The 18524-nt window shown below is 61.6% G+C and overlaps 2 protein-coding genes across 2 annotated transcripts; both read left to right on the top strand.

The window, feature by feature from the left end:
• Positions 1 to 94: 94 nt before the first annotated feature.
• Positions 95 to 5269, top strand: LOC134043826 (acrosin-like). Its single transcript, XM_062492560.1, is given in 6 exon segments — positions 95 to 171; positions 293 to 542; positions 1806 to 2058; positions 2270 to 2415; positions 2903 to 3271; positions 5060 to 5269. Coding segments are annotated over 6 exon segments (1305 nt in total).
• Positions 5270 to 6052: 783 nt separating this feature from the next.
• LOC134043825 (acrosin-like) lies at positions 6053 to 17450 on the top strand (the record flags this gene model as incomplete). The annotated part of the gene is given in 5 exon segments (XM_062492559.1): positions 6053 to 6123; positions 6251 to 6500; positions 7855 to 8107; positions 16449 to 16600; positions 17082 to 17450. Coding segments are annotated over 5 exon segments (1095 nt in total), but the record flags the coding sequence as incomplete, so codon positions are not given.
• Positions 17451 to 18524: the final 1074 nt, after the last annotated feature.

Genomic DNA, 18524 nt, shown 5'->3' with positions numbered 1-18524 from the left:
ATCAGCCTGGCCTGGTGGCACCATGGGCACTGCCAGGGCGGTGGGCACCAGAGGTGACACCTCGGTCCTGCCTCTGCCACCTGCGCTGGCACCGATGGCTTTGCTGGGACTGCTCGTCCTGCTGGCCCTGACCTGGCCCGTGGGGGCCACCTGGGACACGTGCAGGACAGTGTCCCCGGGGGGCTCAGGGACATTCGGGGGGTCCCTGGCACAGCCTGGGCACAGAGGAGCCCCTTGGGGGTCCCTGTCCCTGCTGTCCCCGAGCAGGGCATTGATGGCTTTGTGCTTCCAGAGGCACCTGCGGGCTCCAGCCCATGGCGTTTGACCACAGATCACTGGTTCCCGAAAATTCCCAGGACTCTGACTATGGATCCTGGGATTCTTTCGAAGACACCTCGCAGGACATGGGTGGCACTGGGGTCCACCCAGGGGCCTGGCCTGGTGTCATCAGCATCCAGGCCACCTTGGACAATGGCACGTGGCACATGTGCTCGGGGGCACTCATCCACCCCCAGTGAGTGCTGACAGTGGCCAGCTGCTTGGTTAGGGCAGGGTAAGGAGGAGCAGGGACAGGGATGGGATCCCAACAGGGAAAGGGATGGCATCCCAACAGGGACAGAGATGGGATAAAAGCAGGAACAGTGTTGGGATCCCAACAGGGACAGGGATGGGATCCCAGCAGGAACAGTGTTGGGACCCAGCAGGGAAAGGGATGGGACCCTACAGGGACAGGGATGGGATCCCAACTGGGACAGGAATGGGATCGCAGCGGAAACAGGGATGGGATGCGAAAAGGAACAGGGTCGGGATCCCAGCAGGAACAGTGTTGGGACCCAGCAGGGACAGATATGGGATCCCAACAGGGAAAGGGATGGGATCCCTGCAAAAACAGGGATGGGATCCCAGCAGGAACAGTGTTGGGACCCAACAGGGACAGGGATGGGATCCCAACAGGGACAGGGATGGGATCCCAGCAGGAACAGGGATGAGAAGCCTCCAGGGACAGGGATGGGATCCCAGCAAAAACACGGAAGGGATCCCAGCAGGAACAGGGATGGGATCCCAGCAGGGACAGGGGTGAGATCCCAACAGGGACAGGGATGGGATCCCTACAGGGACAGGGATGGGATCCCAGCCGGAACAGTGTTGGGATCCCAGCAGGAGCAGTGTTGGGACCCAGCAGGGACAGGGATGGGACTCAACAGGGACAGGGATGGGATCCCAGCAGGAACAGGGATGGGATCCCAGCAAGAACAGGGTTGGGATCCCAGCAGGAATTGTGTTGGAACCCAGCAGGGACAGGGATGGGATCCCAACAGGGACAGGGCTGGGATCCCAGCAGGGACAGGGATGAGATCCCAAGAGGGACAGGGATGGGATCCCAGCAAAAACAGGGATGGGATCCCAGCAGGAACAGTGTTGGGACCCAGCAGGGACAGGGATGGGACCCTGCAGGGACAGGGATGAGAGCCCAACAATATCAGGAATGTCCCTACAAGACGATCAGGGATGTGCCCATGAAAGGTCACAGATGTCCCCACAGCAGGGACAGGGATGACCCCGCAGCAGGATCCTGGATGTCCCTGTGGCAGGGACAGCAATGTCCGTAAGGCAGGGTCAGGGATGTCCCCATGGCAGGGACAGGTGCCCAGCTTGCAGCACCCTGTGCTGTTCCACGGCTGCCTCCCCTCCCTGCTGCGGGACAAAGAAGGCTGCGAATGGCTGGGCTGGGACAGCCCAGGCATTCCCAGGTCCTGCCTCTGCTCCCTGTCACTCTCCATGGCCCTCCCACTGCTGTCTTCCAGTGGAAGGTGCTGATCGGGGCCACGGATCTGGCTAAGCCGGGCCCCAAGGCCGAGGTGTTCCAGATCAAGCAGATCCTGGTGCACAATGGCTACGTGGCCGCCACGGCCAGGAGCAACATTGACCTCCTGAGGATGGACCAGCCCGTGGAGTGCAGCGACTACATCCAGCTGGGCTGTGTGCCCGACAGCTCCCTGGCAGTGCCCGAGCTGAAAACCTGCTACATTGCGGGCTGGAGAGCCACCCCGGGCAGCGGTCAGGGCCCCACGGGGCTGAGGAGGGGTTGGCAACCACAGGGACACGGCCGGGCCGGCCCGGGGCAGAGGCCAAAGCAGGCCCGAGCCACATCTGGGCCGTGCCCCGGAGCCTTGGGCAGGGCCAGAGCGGGACAGGGGCACGGCCCGGCCCTGGGCAAGGGGCTGTGCCCAGGCCGGTGCCGGGTGCTCAGTGCCCTCTGTGCCCGCAGCCCGGAGCCCACGCCTGGTGCTGCAGGAGGCCAAGGTGCAGCTCATGGACGTCCAGCTTTGCAACAGCAGCCGCTGGTACGGGGGGGCCGTGCACCCCCAGGACCTGTGCGCGGGGTACCCGCGGGGCGGCATCGACACCTGCCAGGTGTGGGCGTGGGCACAGGGTCTGGGGCACAGGGACCCCAAACACGGCCCCATGGAATCCCTGACACCCAGCACAGGGGTCCCAAACACGGCCTGGCACTGGCTGGGCGTTGCCCGGTGTCCTCCCATCCCAAGGGCCCTTCCACTGATGAGTTTCCCTTCCCCATCCATGTGTCCCTTGCCCATCCGTGTGTCCCTGCCCAGTGTCCCCTTGTCCCCAAGGCCTGCCACTGCCCACAGAGCCCACCTGGTGCTCCCAGCACGCCCAGGTGTGGATATCCTGTAATATCCATTCCCTGCCCAACCCTGCTGACTGTGCAGAGATGAGAGAGAGCCCACCCTGAACCAGCCCCATCCTGCTGCCAGCCAGGAGCCCCCAGCCCCAGAGCAGAGCCTTCCCATGGGAATCCAGCCAGGAACGCGGCTCTGGCGGGGTCGGGATGGGAAGAGCAATGGCAGCAGCCCCTGACCCCTCTCTCTGGGTGCAGGGGGACATCGGGGGACCTCTGGTCTGCAAGGACAACGTTGGTGACTACTTCTGGCTGGTGGGACTGGCCAGCTGGGGCCGAGGCTGTGCCGGGGCCAAGCGACCCGGGGTGTTCACCTCCACCCAGCACTTCCACACCTGGATCCAGGTGCAGATGGGATTGCTCCCACCAGGAGCTGATGTTCCTCCTGCAGAGCCCTTCCCACTGCCACCCCCGGAACCAGAGGAAGAGCCTGAGCCGGACTCAGATTTGAGCGATCTGGAGAATCCCAACCCAGAACCAGAGGATTCTACGGTGATTTCATTCCAACAACAAATCCTGGGGAAATTCCTGAATCTGGTGCTGGAGCTCCTGCAGTTCCTGAAGGGAAAGAAAACCTGAGCAGCAGGATGAGCTGATCCAGTTCTGGCAACCATTCCCAGCTGGGGCCATGACTGTGGTGCCCAAGGCAGCCCCCGTGCCCAGGGCTGCTGTGCCCTGTCCGTGCTGAGCCCTGGGCCCACCCCAACGGTGAACTCAGTTTGTCTTTGAATTAGAGTTGTTCCTGTTTCCAGCTGTCCACGTTGTCCAGTTCAGTCTCCTGGGAAAAACAAAGATGGGGCAATTTGGGAAAAATGAGTGAGGTTGGGGGCAGATGGGAGGCAGCCAGGGAGGGGAGGGGAGGATGGGACTGCCAGATGGAGAGAGGGAGAAACTTCTCCAGCCCAGGACTCCTCCAGCAGAGCCTCAGGTGTCCCAATCCCAGGAAAAGTCTCTGAGAGGGACAGGAATGGGGGCAGCTGGAGCTGCGAGTCCTGGAGTCTTGTGGAGCTGCTGCAGGTGCCACCCTGAGCTGCAGCTTGCACACAGAGCTGTCCCCTGTGTTACCAGCTCCTGGCTCTGAGCTGCCCCATCCCACTGCCCCCACTGTGCCCTGGGTGCCAGGAGACTGGGATCCCTGGATCCAGGACATGCCCTCTGATCCAGTGGGATCCTTCAGGTCCCTCCCACCCAAACCATTCCAGGGTTCCACAGCTCTGAGCCCCCCTGTGCCCTACCTGAGGCCACCATGCCCTACACATGGAACCGGCCCCTGTGTAACATCAGCCTGGCCTGGTGGCACCATGGGCACTGCCAGGGCGGTGGGCACCAGAGGTGACACCTCGGTCCTGCCTCTGCCACCTGCGCTGGCACCGATGGCTTTGCTGGGACTGCTCGTCCTGCTGGCCCTGACCTGGCCCGTGGGGGCCACCTGGGACACGTGCAGGTCAGTGTCCCCGGGGGGCTCAGGGACATTCGGGGGGTCCCTGGCACAGCCTGGGCACAGAGGAGCCCCTTGGGGGTCCCTGTCCCTGCTGTCCCCGAGCAGGGCATTGATGGCTTTGTGCTTCCAGAGGCACCTGCGGGCTCCGGCCCATGGCCTTCGACCACAGATCGCTGGTTCCCGAAAATTCCCAGGACTCTGACTATGGATCCTGGGATTCTTTCGAAGACACCTCGCAGGACATGGGTGGCACTGGGGTCCACCCAGGGGCCTAGCCTGGTGTCATCAGCATCCAGGCCACCTTGGACAATGGCACGTGGCACATGTGCTCGGGGGCACTCATCTACCCCCAGTGAGTGCTGACAGTGGCCAGCTGCTTGGTTAGGGCAGGGTAAGGAGGAGCAGGGACAGGGATGGGATCCCAACAGGGAAAGGGATGGCATCCCAACAGGGACAGAGATGGGATCCCAGCAGGAACAGTGTTGGGATCCCAACAGGGACAGGGATGGGATCCCAGCAGGAACAGGGTTGGGACCCAGCAGGGACAGGGATGGGACCCTACAGGGACAGGGATGAGAGCCCAACAATATCAGGAATGTCCCTACAAGACGATCAGGGATGTGCCCATGAAAGGTCACAGATGTCCCCACAGCAGGGACAGGGATGACCCCGCAGCAGGATCCTGGATGTCCCTGTGGCAGGGACAGCAATGTCCGTAAGGCAGGGTCAGGGATGTCCCCATGGCAGGGACAGGTGCCCAGCTTGCAGCACCCTGTGCTGTTCCGCGGCTGCCTCCCCTCCCTGCTGCGGGACAAAGAAGGCTGCGAATGGCTGGGCTGGGACAGCCCAGGCATTCCCAGGTCCTGCCTCTGCTCCCTGTCACTCTCCATGGCCCTCCCACTGCTGTCTTCCAGTGGAAGGTGCTGATCGGGGCCACGGATCTGGCTAAGCCGGGCCCCAAGGCCGAGGTGTTCCAGATCAAGCAGATCCTGGTGCACAATGGCTACGTGGCCGCCACGGCCAGGAGCAACATTGACCTCCTGAGGATGGACCAGCCCGTGGAGTGCAGCGACTACATCCAGCTGGGCTGTGTCCCGACAGCTCCCTGGCAGTGCCCGAGCTGAAAACCTGCTACATTGCGGGCTGGAGAGCCACCCCGGGCAGCGGTCAGTGCCCCACGGGGCTGAGGAGGGGTTGGCAACCACAGGGACACGGCCGGGCCGGCCCGGGGCAGAGGCCAAAGCAGGCCCGAGCCACATCTGGGCCGTGCCCCGGAGCCTTGGGCAGGGCCAGAGCGGGACAGGGGCACGGCCCGGCCCTGGGCAAGGGGCTGTGCCCAGGCCGGTGCCGGGTGCTCAGTGCCCTCTGTGCCCGCAGCCCGGAGCCCACGCCTGGTGCTGCAGGAGGCCAAGGTGCGGCTCATGGACTTCTCCAGCCCAGGACTCCTCCAGCAGAGCCTCAGGTGTCCCAATCCCAGGAAAAGTCTCTGAGAGGGACAGGAATGGGGGCAGCTGGGGCTGCGAGTCCTGGAGTCTTGTGGAGCTGCTGCAGGTGCCACCCTGAGCTGCAGCTTGCACACAGAGCTGTCCCCTGTGTTACCAGCTCCTGGCTCTGAGCTGCCCCATCCCACTGCCCCCACTGTGCCCTGGGTGCCAGGAGACTGGGATCCCTGGATCCAGGACATGCCCTCTGATCCAGTGGGATCCTTCAGGTCCCTCCCACCCAAACCATTCCAGGGTTCCACAGCTCTGAGCCCCCCTGTGCCCTACCTGAGGCCACCATGCCCTACACATGGAACCGGCCCCTGTGTAACATCAGCCTGGCCTGGTGGCACCATGGGCACTGCCAGGGCGGTGGGCACCAGAGGTGACACCTCGGTCCTGCCTCTGCCACCTGCGCTGGCACCGATGGCTTTGCTGGGACTGCTCGTCCTGCTGGCCCTGACCTGGCCCGTGGGGGCCACCTGGGACACGTGCAGGTCAGTGTCCCCGGGGGGCTCAGGGACATTCGGGGGGTCCCTGGCACAGCCTGGGCACAGAGGAGCCCCTTGGGGGTCCCTGTCCCTGCTGTCCCCGAGCAGGGCATTGATGGCTTTGTGCTTCCAGAGGCACCTGCGGGCTCCAGCCCATGGCGTTTGACCACAGATCACTGGTTCCCGAAAATTCCCAGGACTCTGACTATGGATCCTGGGATTCTTTCGAAGACACCTCGCAGGACATGGGTGGCACTGGGGTCCACCCAGGGGCCTGGCCTGGTGTCATCAGCATCCAGGCCACCTTGGACAATGGCACGTGGCACATGTGCTCGGGGGCACTCATCCACCCCCAGTGAGTGCTGACAGTGGCCAGCTGCTTGGTTAGGGCAGGGTAAGGAGGAGCAGGGACAGGGATGGGATCCCAACAGGGAAAGGGATGGCATCCCAACAGGGACAGAGATGGGATAAAAGCAGGAACAGTGTTGGGATCCCAACAGGGACAGGGATGGGATCCCAGCAGGAACAGTGTTGGGACCCAGCAGGGAAAGGGATGGGACCCTACAGGGACAGGGATGGGATCCCAACTGGGACAGGAATGGGATCGCAGCGGAAACAGGGATGGGATGCGAAAAGGAACAGGGTCGGGATCCCAGCAGGAACAGTGTTGGGACCCAGCAGGGACAGATATGGGATCCCAACAGGGAAAGGGATGGGATCCCTGCAAAAACAGGGATGGGATCCCAGCAGGAACAGTGTTGGGACCCAACAGGGACAGGGATGGGATCCCAACAGGGACAGGGATGGGATCCCAGCAGGAACAGGGATGAGAAGCCTCCAGGGACAGGGATGGGATCCCAGCAAAAACACGGAAGGGATCCCAGCAGGAACAGGGATGGGATCCCAGCAGGGACAGGGGTGAGATCCCAACAGGGACAGGGATGGGATCCCTACAGGGACAGGGATGGGATCCCAGCCGGAACAGTGTTGGGATCCCAGCAGGAGCAGTGTTGGGACCCAGCAGGGACAGGGATGGGACTCAACAGGGACAGGGATGGGATCCCAGCAGGAACAGGGATGGGATCCCAGCAAGAACAGGGTTGGGATCCCAGCAGGAATTGTGTTGGAACCCAGCAGGGACAGGGATGGGATCCCAACAGGGACAGGGCTGGGATCCCAGCAGGGACAGGGATGAGATCCCAAGAGGGACAGGGATGGGATCCCAGCAAAAACAGGGATGGGATCCCAGCAGGAACAGTGTTGGGACCCAACAGGGACAGGGATGGGATCCCAACAGGGACAGGGATGGGATCCCAGCAAAAACAGGGATGGGATCCCAGCAGGAACAGTGTTGGGACCCAGCAGGGACAGGGATGGGACCCTGCAGGGACAGGGATGAGAGCCCAACAATATCAGGAATGTCCCTACAAGACGATCAGGGATGTGCCCATGAAAGGTCACAGATGTCCCCACAGCAGGGACAGGGATGACCCCGCAGCAGGATCCTGGATGTCCCTGTGGCAGGGACAGCAATGTCCGTAAGGCAGGGTCAGGGATGTCCCCATGGCAGGGACAGGTGCCCAGCTTGCAGCACCCTGTGCTGTTCCGCGGCTGCCTCCCCTCCCTGCTGCGGGACAAAAAAGGCTGCGAATGGCTGGGCTGGGACAGCCCAGGCATTCCCAGGTCCTGCCTCTGCTCCCTGTCACTCTCCATGGCCCTCCCACTGCTGTCTTCCAGTGGAAGGTGCTGATCGGGGCCACGGATCTGGCTAAGCCGGGCCCCAAGGCCGAGGTGTTCCAGATCAAGCAGATCCTGGTGCACAATGGCTACGTGGCCGCCACGGCCAGGAGCAACATTGACCTCCTGAGGATGGACCAGCCCGTGGAGTGCAGCGACTACATCCAGCTGGGCTGTGTGCCCGACAGCTCCCTGGCAGTGCCCGAGCTGAAAACCTGCTACATTGCGGGCTGGAGAGCCACCCCGGGCAGCGGTCAGTGCCCCACGGGGCTGAGGAGGGGTTGGCAACCACAGGGACACGGCCGGGCCGGCCCGGGGCAGAGGCCAAAGCAGGCCCGAGCCACATCTGGGCCGTGCCCCGGAGCCTTGGGCAGGGCCAGAGCGGGACAGGGGCACGGCCCGGCCCTGGGCAAGGGGCTGTGCCCAGGCCGGTGCCGGGTGCTCAGTGCCCTCTGTGCCCGCAGCCCGGAGCCCACGCCTGGTGCTGCAGGAGGCCAAGGTGCGGCTCATGGACTTCTCCAGCCCAGGACTCCTCCAGCAGAGCCTCAGGTGTCCCAATCCCAGGAAAAGTCTCTGAGAGGGACAGGAATGGGGGCAGCTGGAGCTGCGAGTCCTGGAGTCTTGTGGAGCTGCTGCAGGTGCCACCCTGAGCTGCAGCTTCCACACAGAGCTGTCCCCTGTGTTACCAGCTCCTGGCTCTGAGTTGCCCCATCCCACTGCCCCCACTGTGCCCTCGGTGCCAGGACACTGGGATCCCTGGATCCAGGACATGCCCTCTGATCCAGTGGGATCCTTCAGGTCCCTCCCACCCAAACCATTCCAGGGTTCCACAGCTCTGAGCCCCCCTGTGCCCTACCTGAGGCCACCATGCCCTACACATGGAACCGGCCCCTGTGTAACATCAGCCTGGCCTGGTGGCACCATGGGCACTGCCAGGGCGGTGGGCACCAGAGGTGACACCTCGGTCCTGCCTCTGCCGCCTGCGATGGCACCGATGGCTTTGCTGGGACTGCTCGTCCTGCTGGCCCTGACCTGGCCCGTGGGGGCCACCTGGGACACGTGCAGGTCAGTGTCCCCGGGGGGCTCAGGGACATTCGGGGGGTCCCTGGCACAGCCTGGGCACAGAGGAGCCCCTTGGGTGTCCCTGTCCCTGCTGTCCCCGAGCAGGGCATTGATGGCTTTGTGCTTCCAGAGGCACCTGCGGGCTCCAGCCCATGGCGTTTGACCACAGATCACTGGTTCCCGAAAATTCCCAGGACTCTGACTATGGATCCTGGGATTCTTTCGAAGACACCTCGCAGGACATGGGTGGCACTGGGGTCCACCCAGGGGCCTGGCCTGGTGTCATCAGCATCCAGGCCACCTTGGACAATGGCACGTGGCACATGTGCTCGGGGGCACTCATCCACCCCCAGTGAGTGCTGACAGTGGCCAGCTGCTTGGTTAGGGCAGGGTAAGGAGGAGCAGGGACAGGGATGGGATCCCAACAGGGAAAGGGATGGCATCCCAACAGGGACAGAGATGGGATCCCAGCAGGAACAGTGTTGGGATCCCAACAGGGAAAGGGATGGGATCCCAGCAGGAACAGGGCTGGGACCCAGCAGGGACAGGGATGGGACCCTACAGGGACAGGGATGGGATCCCAACTGGGACAGGAATGGGATCGCAGCGGAAACAGGGATGGGATGCGAAAAGGAACAGGGTCGGGATCCCGGCAGGAACAGTGTTGGGACCCAGCAGGGACAGGGATGGGATCCCAACAGGGACAGGGATGGGATCCCTGCAAAAACAGGGATGGGACCCCAGTAGGAACAGTGTTGGGACCCAACAGGGACAGGGATGGGATCCCAACAGGGACAGGGATGGGATCCCAGCAGGAACAGGGATGAGAAGCCTCCAGGGACAGGGATGGGATCCCAGCAAAAACACGGAAGGGATCCCAGCAGGAACAGGGATGGGATCCCAGCAGGGACAGGGGTGAGATCCCAACAGGGACAGGGATGGGATCCCTACAGGGACAGGGATGGGATCCCAGCCGGAACAGTGTTGGGATCCCAGCAGGAGCAGTGTTGGTACCCAGCAGGGACAGGGATGGGACTCAACAGGGACAGGGATGGGATCCCAGCAGGAACAGGGATGGGATCCCAGCAAGAACAGGGTTGGGATCCCAGCAGGAATTGTGTTGGAACCCAGCAGGGACAGGGATGGGATCCCAACAGCGACAGGGCTGGGATCCCAGCAGGGACAGGGATGAGATCCCAAGAGGGACAGGGATGGGATCCCAGCAAAAACAGGGATGGGATCCCAGCAGGAACAGTGTTGGGACCCAACAGGGACAGGGATGGGATCCCAACAGGGACAGGGATGGGATCCCAAGAGGGACAGGGATGGGATCCCTGCAAAAACAGGGATGGGATCCCAGCAAAAACAGGGATGGGATCCCAGCAGGAACAGTGTTGGGACCCAACAGGGACAGGGATGGGATCCCAACAGGGACAGGGATGGGATCCCAGCAGGAACAGGGATGAGATGCCTCCAGGGACAGGGATGGGATCCCAGGAAAAACACGGAAGGGATCTCAGCAGGATCAGGGATGGGATCCCAGCAGGGACAGGGGTGAGATCCCAACAGGGACAGGGATGGGATCCCTACAGGGACAGGGATGGGATCCCAGCCGGAACAGTGTTGGGATCCCAGCAAGAGCAGTGTTGGGACCCAGCAGGGACAGGGATGGGACTCAACAGGGACAGGGATGGGATCCCTACAGCGACAGGGATGGGATCCCAGCTGGAACAGTGTTGGGATCCCAGCAGGAGCAGTGTTGGGACCCTGCAGGGACAGGGATGGGACTCAACAGGGACAGGGATGGGATCCCAACAGGGACAGGGATGGGATCCCTGCAGGAACAGGGATGGGATCCCAGCAAGAACAGGGTTGGGATCCCAGCAGGAATTGTGTTGGAACCCAGCAGGGACAGGGATGGGATCCCAACAGGGACAGGGCTGGGATACCAGCAGGGACAGGGATGAGATCCCAAGAGGGACAGGGATGGGATCCCAGCAAAAACAGGGATGGGATCCCAGCAGGAACAGTGTTGGGACCCAACAGGGACAGGGATGGGATCCCAACAGGGACAGGGATGGGATCCCAGCAGGAACAGGGATGAGATGCCTCCAGGGACAGGGATGGGATCCCAGCAAAAACAGGGATGGGATCCCAGCAGGAACAGTGTTGGGACCCAACAGGGACAGGGATGGGATCCCAGCAGGAACAGTGTTGGGACCCAGCAGGGACAGGGATGGGACCCTACAGGGACAGGGATGGGATCCCAACTGGGACAGGAATGGGATCGCAGCGGAAACAGGGATGGGATGCGAAAAGGAACAGGGTCGGGATCCCAGCAGGAACAGTGTTGGGACCCAGCAGGGACAGGGATGGGATCCCAACAGGGACAGGGATGGGATCCCTGGAAAAACAGGGATGGGACCCCAGTAGGAACAGTGTTGGGACCCAACAGGGACAGGGATGGGATCCCAACAGGGACAGGGATGGGATCCCAGCAGGAACAGGGATGAGAAGCCTCCAGGGACAGGGATGGGATCCCAGCAAAAACACGGAAGGGATCCCAGCAGGAACAGGGATGGGATCCCAGCAGGGACAGGGGTGAGATCCCAACAGGGACAGGGATGGGATCCCTACAGGGACAGGGATGGGATCCCAGCCGGAACAGTGTTGGGATCCCAGCAGGAGCAGTGTTGGGACCCAGCAGGGACAGGGATGGGACTCAACAGGGACAGGGATGGGATCCCAGCAGGAAAAGGGATGGGATCCCAGAAAGAACAGGGTTGGGATCCCAGCAGGAATTGTGTTGGAACCCAGCAGGGACAGGGATGGGATCCCAACAGCGACAGGGCTGGGATCCCAGCAGGGACAGGGATGAGATCCCAAGAGGGACAGGGATGGGATCCCAGCAAAAACAGGGATGGGATCCCAGCAGGAACAGTGTTGGGACCCAACAGGGACAGGGATGGGATCCCAGCAGGGACAGGGGTGAGATCCCAACAGGGACAGGGATGGGATCCCTACAGGGACAGGGATGGGATCCCAGCCGGAACAGTGTTGGGATCCCAGCAGGAGCAGTGTTGGGACCCAGCAGGGACAGGGATGGGACTCAACAGGGACAGGGATGGGATCCCAGCAGGAAAAGGGATGGGATCCCAGAAAGAACAGGGTTGGGATCCCAGCAGGAATTGTGTTGGAACCCAGCAGGGACAGGGATGGGATCCCAACAGCGACAGGGCTGGGATCCCAGCAGGGACAGGGATGAGATCCCAAGAGGGACAGGGATGGGATCCCAGCAAAAACAGGGATGGGATCCCAGCAAGAACAGGGTTGGGATCCCAGCAGGAATTGTGTTGGAACCCAGCAGGGAGAGGGATGGGATCCCAACAGCGACAGGGCTGGGATCCCAGCAGGGACAGGGATGAGATCCCAAGAGGGACAGGGATGGGATCCCAGCAAAAACAGGGATGGGATCCCAGCAGGAACAGTGTTGGGACCCAACAGGGACAGGGATGGGATCCCAGCAGGAACAGTGTTGGGACCCAGCAGGGACAGGGATGGGACCCTACAGGGACAGGGATGGGATCCCAACTGGCACAGGAATGGGATCGCAGCGGAAACAGGGATGGGATGCGAAAAGGAACAGGGTCGGGATCCCAGCAGGAACAGTGTTGGGACCCAGCAGGGACAGGGATGGGATCCCAACAGGGACAGGGATGGGATCCCTGGAAAAACAGGGATGGGACCCCAGTAGGAACAGTGTTGGGACCCAACAGGGACAGGGATGGGATCCCAACAGGGACAGGGATGGGATCCCAACAGGGACAGGGATGAGAAGCCTCCAGGGACAGGGATGGGATCCCAGCAAAAACACGGAAGTGATCCCAGCAGGAACAGGGATGGGATCCCAGCAGGGACAGGGGTGAGATCCCAACAGGGACAGGGATGGGATCCCTACAGGGACAGGGATGGGATCCCAGCCGGAACAGTGTTGGGACCCAGCAGGGACAGGGATGGGATCCCAACAGGGACAGGGATGGGATCCCTGCAAAAACAGGGATGGGACCCCAGTAGGAACAGTGTTGGGACCCAACAGGGACAGGGATGGGATCCCAACAGGTACAGGGATGGGATCCCAGCAGGAACAGGGATGAGAAGCCTCCAGGGACAGGGATGGGATCCCAGCAAAAACACGGAAGGGATCCCAGCAGGAACAGGGATGGGATCCCAGCAGGGACAGGGGTGAGATCCCAACAGGGACAGGGATGGGATCCCTACAGGGACAGGGATGGGATCCCAGCTGGAACAGTGTTGGGATCCCAGCAGGAGCAGTGTTGGGACCCAGCAGGGACAGGGATGGGACTCAACAGGGACAGGGATGGGATCCCAGCAGGAACAGGGATGGGATCCCAGAAAGAACAGGGTTGGGATCCCAGCAGGAATTGTGTTGGAACCCAGCAGGGACAGGGATGGGATCCCAACAGCGACAGGGCTGGGATCCCAGCAGGGACAGGGATGAGATCCCAAGAGGGACAGGGATGGGATCCCAGCAAAAACAGGGATGGGATCCCAGCAAGAACAGGGTTGGGATCCCAGCAGGAATTGTGTTGGAACCCAGCAGGGAGAGGGATGGGATCCCAACAGCGACAGGGCTGGGATCCCAGCAGGGACAGGGATGAGATCCCAAGAGGGACAGGGATGGGATCCCAGCAAAAACAGGGATGGGATCCCAGCAGGAACAGTGTTGGGACCCAACAGGGACAGGGATGGGATCCCAGCAGGAACAGTGTTGGGACCCAGCAGGGACAGGGATGGGACCCTACAGGGACAGGGATGGGATCCCAACTGGGACAGGAATGGGATCGCAGCGGAAACAGGGATGGGATGCGAAAAGGAACAGGGTCGGGATCCCAGCAGGAACAGTGTTGGGACCCAGCAGGGACAGGGATGGGATCCCAACAGGGACAGGGATGGGATCCCTGGAAAAACAGGGATGGGACCCCAGTAGGAACAGTGTTGGGACCCAACAGGGACAGGGATGGGATCCCAACAGGGACAGGGATGGGATCCCAGCAGGAACAGGGATGAGAAGCCTCCAGGGACAGGGATGGGATCCCAGCAAAAACACGGAAGGGATCCCAGCAGGAACAGGGATGGGATCCCAGCAGGGACAGGGGTGAGATCCCAACAGGGACAGGGATGGGATCCCTACAGGGACAGGGATGGGATCCCAGCCGGAACAGTGTTGGGATCCCAGCAGGAGCAGTGTTGGTACCCAGCAGGGACAGGGATGGGACTCAACAGGGACAGGGATGGGATCCCAGCAGGAACAGGGATGGGATCCCAGCAAGAACAGGGTTGGGATCCCAGCAGGAATTGTGTTGGAACCCAGCAGGGACAGGGATGGGATCCCAACAGGGACAGGGCTGGGATCCCAGCAGGGACAGGGATGAGATCCCAAGAGGGACAGGGATGGGATCCCAGCAAAAACAGGGATGGGATCCCAGCAGGAACAGTGTTGGGACCCAACAGGGACAGGGATGGGATCCCAACAGGGACAGGGATGGGATCCCAAGAGGGACAGGGATGGGATCCCTGCAAAAACAGGGATGGGATCCCAGCAGGAACAGTGTTGGGACCCAACAGGGACAGGGATGGGATCCCAACAGGGACAGGGATGGGATCCCAGCAGGAACAGGGATGAGATGCCTCCAGGGACAGGGATGGGATCCCAGGAAAAACACGGAAGGGATCTCAGCAGGATCAGGGATGGGATCCCAGCAGGGACAGGGGTGAGATCCCAACAGGGACAGGGATGGGATCCCTACAGGGACAGGGATGGGATCCCAGCCGGAACAGTGTTGGGATCCCAGCAAGAGCAGTGTTGGGACCCAGCAGGGACAGGGATGGGACTCAACAGGGACAGGGATGGGATCCCAACAGGGACAGGGATGGGATCCCTACAGGGACAGGGATAGGATCCCAGCCGGAACAGTGTTGGGATCCCAGCAGGAGCAGTGTTGGGACCCAGCAGGGACAGGGATGGGACTCAACAGGGACAGGGATGGGATCCCAACAGGGACAGGGCTGGGATACCAGCAGGGACAGGGATGAGATCCCAAGAGGGACAGGGATGGGATCCCAGCAAAAACAGGGATGGGATCCCAGCAGGAACAGTGTTGGGACCCAACAGGGACAGGGATGGGATCCCAACAGTGACAGGGATGGGATCCAGGCAGGAACAGGGATGAGATGCCTCCAGGGACAGGGATGGGATCCCAGCAAAAACACGGAAGGGATCCCAGCAGGAACAGGGATGGGATCCCAGCAGGGACAGGGGTGAGATCCCAACAGGGACAGGGATGGGATCCCTACAGGGACAGGGATGGGATCCCAGCCGGAACAGTGTTGGGATCCCAGCAGGAGCAGTGTTGGGACCCAGCAGGGACAGGGATGGGACTCAACAGGGACAGGGATGGGATCCCAGCAGGAACAGGGATGGGATCCCAGCAAGAACAGGGTTGGGATCCCAGCAGGAATTGTGTTGGAACCCAGCAGGGACAGGGATGGGATCCCAACAGCGACAGGGCTGGGATCCCAGCAGGGACAGGGATGAGATCCCAAGAGGGACAGGGATGGGATCCCAGCAAAAACAGGGATGGGATCCCAGCAGGAACAGTGTTGGGACCCAACAGGGACAGGGATGGGATCCCAACAGGGACAGGGATGAGAGCCCAACAATATCAGGAATGTCCCTACAAGAGGATCAGGGATGTGCCCATGAAAGGTCACAGATGTCCCCACAGCAGGGACAGGGATGACCCCGCAGCAGGATCCTGGATGTCCCTGTGGCAGGGACAGCAATGTCCATAAGGCAGGGTCAGGGATGTCCCCATGGCAGGGACAGGTGCCCAGCTTGCAGCACCCTGTGCTGTTCCGCGGCTGCCTCCCCTCCCTGCTGCGGGACAAAGAAGGCTGCGAATGGCTGGGCTGGGACAGCCCAGGCATTCCCTGGTCCTGCCTCTGCTCCCTGTCACTCTCCATGGCCCTCCCACTGCTGTCTTCCACTGGAAGGTGCTGATCGGGGCCACGGATCTGGCTAAGCCGGGCCACAAGGCCGAGGTGTTCCAGATCAAGCAGATCCTGGTGCACAATGGCTACGTGGCCGCCACGGCCAGGAGCAACATTGACCTCCTGAGGATGGACCAGCCCGTGGAGTGCAGCGACTACATCCAGCTGGGCTGTGTGCCCGACAGCTCCCTGGCAGTGCCCGAGCTGAAAACCTGCTACATTGCGGGCTGGAGAGCCACCCCGGGCAGCGGTCAGTGCCCCACGGGGCTGAGGAGGGGTTGGCAACCACAGGGACACGGCCGGGCCGGCCCGGGGCAGAGGCCAAAGCAGGCCCGAGCCACATCTGGGCCGTGCCCCGGAGCCTTGGGCAGGGCCAGAGCGGGACAGGGGCACGGCCCGGCCCTGGGCAAGGGGCTGTGCCCAGGCCGGTGCCGGGTGCTCAGTGCCCTCTGTGCCCCCAGCCCGGAGCCCACGCCTGGTGCTGCAGGAGGCCAAGGTGCAGCTCATGGACGTCCAGCTTTGCAACAGCAGCCGCTGGTACGGGGGGGCCGTGCACCCCCAGGACCTGTGCGCGGGGTACCCGCGGGGCGGCATCGACACCTGCCAGGGGTGGGCGTGGGCACAGGGTCTGGGGCACAGGGACCCCAAACACGGCCCCATGGAATCCCTGACACCCAGCACAGGGGTCCCAAACACGGCCTGGCACTGGCTGGGCGTTGCCCGGTGTCCTCCCATCCCAAGGGCCCTTCCACTGATGAGTTTCCCTTCCCCATCCATGTGTCCCTTGCCCATCCGTGTGTCCCTGCCCAGTGTCCCCTTGTCCCCAAGGCCTGCCACTGCCCACAGAGCCCACCTGGTTCTCCCAGCACCCCCAGGTGTGGATATCCTGGAATATCCATTGCCTGCCCAGCCCTGCTGACTGTGCAGAGATGAGAGAGAGCCCACCCTGAACCAGCCCCATCCTGCTGCCAGCCTGGAGCCCCCAGCCCCAGAGCAGAGCCTTCCCATGGGAATCCAGCCAGGAACGCGGCTCTGGCGGGGTCGGGATGGGAAGAGCAATGGCAGCAGCCCCTGACCCCTCTCTCTGGGTGCAGGGGGACATCGGGGGACCTCTGGTCTGCAAGGACAACGTTGGTGACTACTTCTGGCTGGTGGGACTGGCCAGCTGGGGCCGAGGCTGTGCCGGGGCCAAGCGACCCGGGGTGTTCACCTCCACCCAGCACTTCCACACCTGGATCCAGGTGCAGATGGGATTGCTCCCACCTGGAGCTGATGTTCCTCCTGCAGAGCCCTTCCCACTGCCACCCCCAGAACCAGAGGAAGAGCCTGGGCCGGACTCAGACTTGAGCGATCTGGAGAATCCCAACCCAGAACCAGAGGATTCTACGGTGATTTCATTCCAACAACAAATCCTGGGGAAATTCCTGAATCTGGTGCTGGAGCTCCTGCAGTTCCTGAAGGGAAAGAAAACCTGAGCAGCAGGATGAGCTGATCCAGTTCTGGCAACCATTCCCAGCTGGGGCCATGACTGTGGTGCCCAAGGCAGCCTCCGTGCCCAGGGCTGCTGTGCCCTGTCCGTGCTGAGCCCTGGGCCCACCCCAACGGTGAACTCAGTTTGTCTTTGAATTAGAGTTGTTCCTGTTTCCAGCTGTCCACGTTGTCCAGTTCAGTCTCCTGGGAAAAACAAAGATGGGGCAATTTGGGAAAAATGAGTGAGGTTGGGGGCAGATGGGAGGTAGCCAGGGAGGGGAGGGGAGGATGGGACTGCCAGATGGAGAGAGGGAGAAACTTCTCCAGCCCAGGACTCCTCCAGCAGAGCCTCAGGTGTCCCAATCCCAGGAAAAGTCTCTGAGAGGGACAGGAATGGGGGCAGCTGGAGCTGCGAGTCCTGGAGTCTTGTGGAGCTGCTGGGGCTGCCACCCTAATCTGCTGTCCCCTATGTCACCAGCTTCTGCCTCTGAGCTGCCAGGGCTCCCCATCCCACTCCTGCTGTAGGAGTAGGGCCCAGGCTCTGTTTTGGAGGTCCAGGGGTAGCAGCAGAGGAATGGGCAGGGGCTGGTCCCAGGAATCGGGAGATCCCAGAAATCTCAGAAGACACAAGCTCTGCACTGGGGCAGTGCTCAGCCCAGAGTGGTGTCTCCTCCCTGGGGATATTCCTGAGCTGCCCAGAGGCAATCCTGTACTCTGGGATGCTCTTATAAATGCATATTCTGGTATCGGGTTTTTGCAAATATTAGGTTGGATATGTGGTGTTGAAATGGTTGTTAAGATGTAGTTTTCTTTAGGAATAACATAGGCTGATAAAGTGTTTTTGTAGTGCTTGGTTGGATAAGACCCAGTGAAGACACCTGCTACTGATACACCAGCTACCAGCTCTGACTGTCTGTAGAAATTGAAGACCACAACCTAAAATAAAATTAAGATAAGAAAAGTAAATTAAGACCACGGCCAAGAAACACACATGTTCTAAAAAGGTGGACCCAAGGAGTGGCCATGTAAAACAGTTCCTGGAGTATGGAAAACAGTTTGTAGGAAAG

This window comes from Cinclus cinclus, chromosome 4, assembly GCF_963662255.1.
Source record: "Cinclus cinclus chromosome 4, bCinCin1.1, whole genome shotgun sequence".
Lineage (NCBI taxonomy): Eukaryota > Metazoa > Chordata > Aves > Passeriformes > Cinclidae > Cinclus > Cinclus cinclus.
This window is presented reverse-complemented; position numbering and strand designations above follow the sequence as displayed.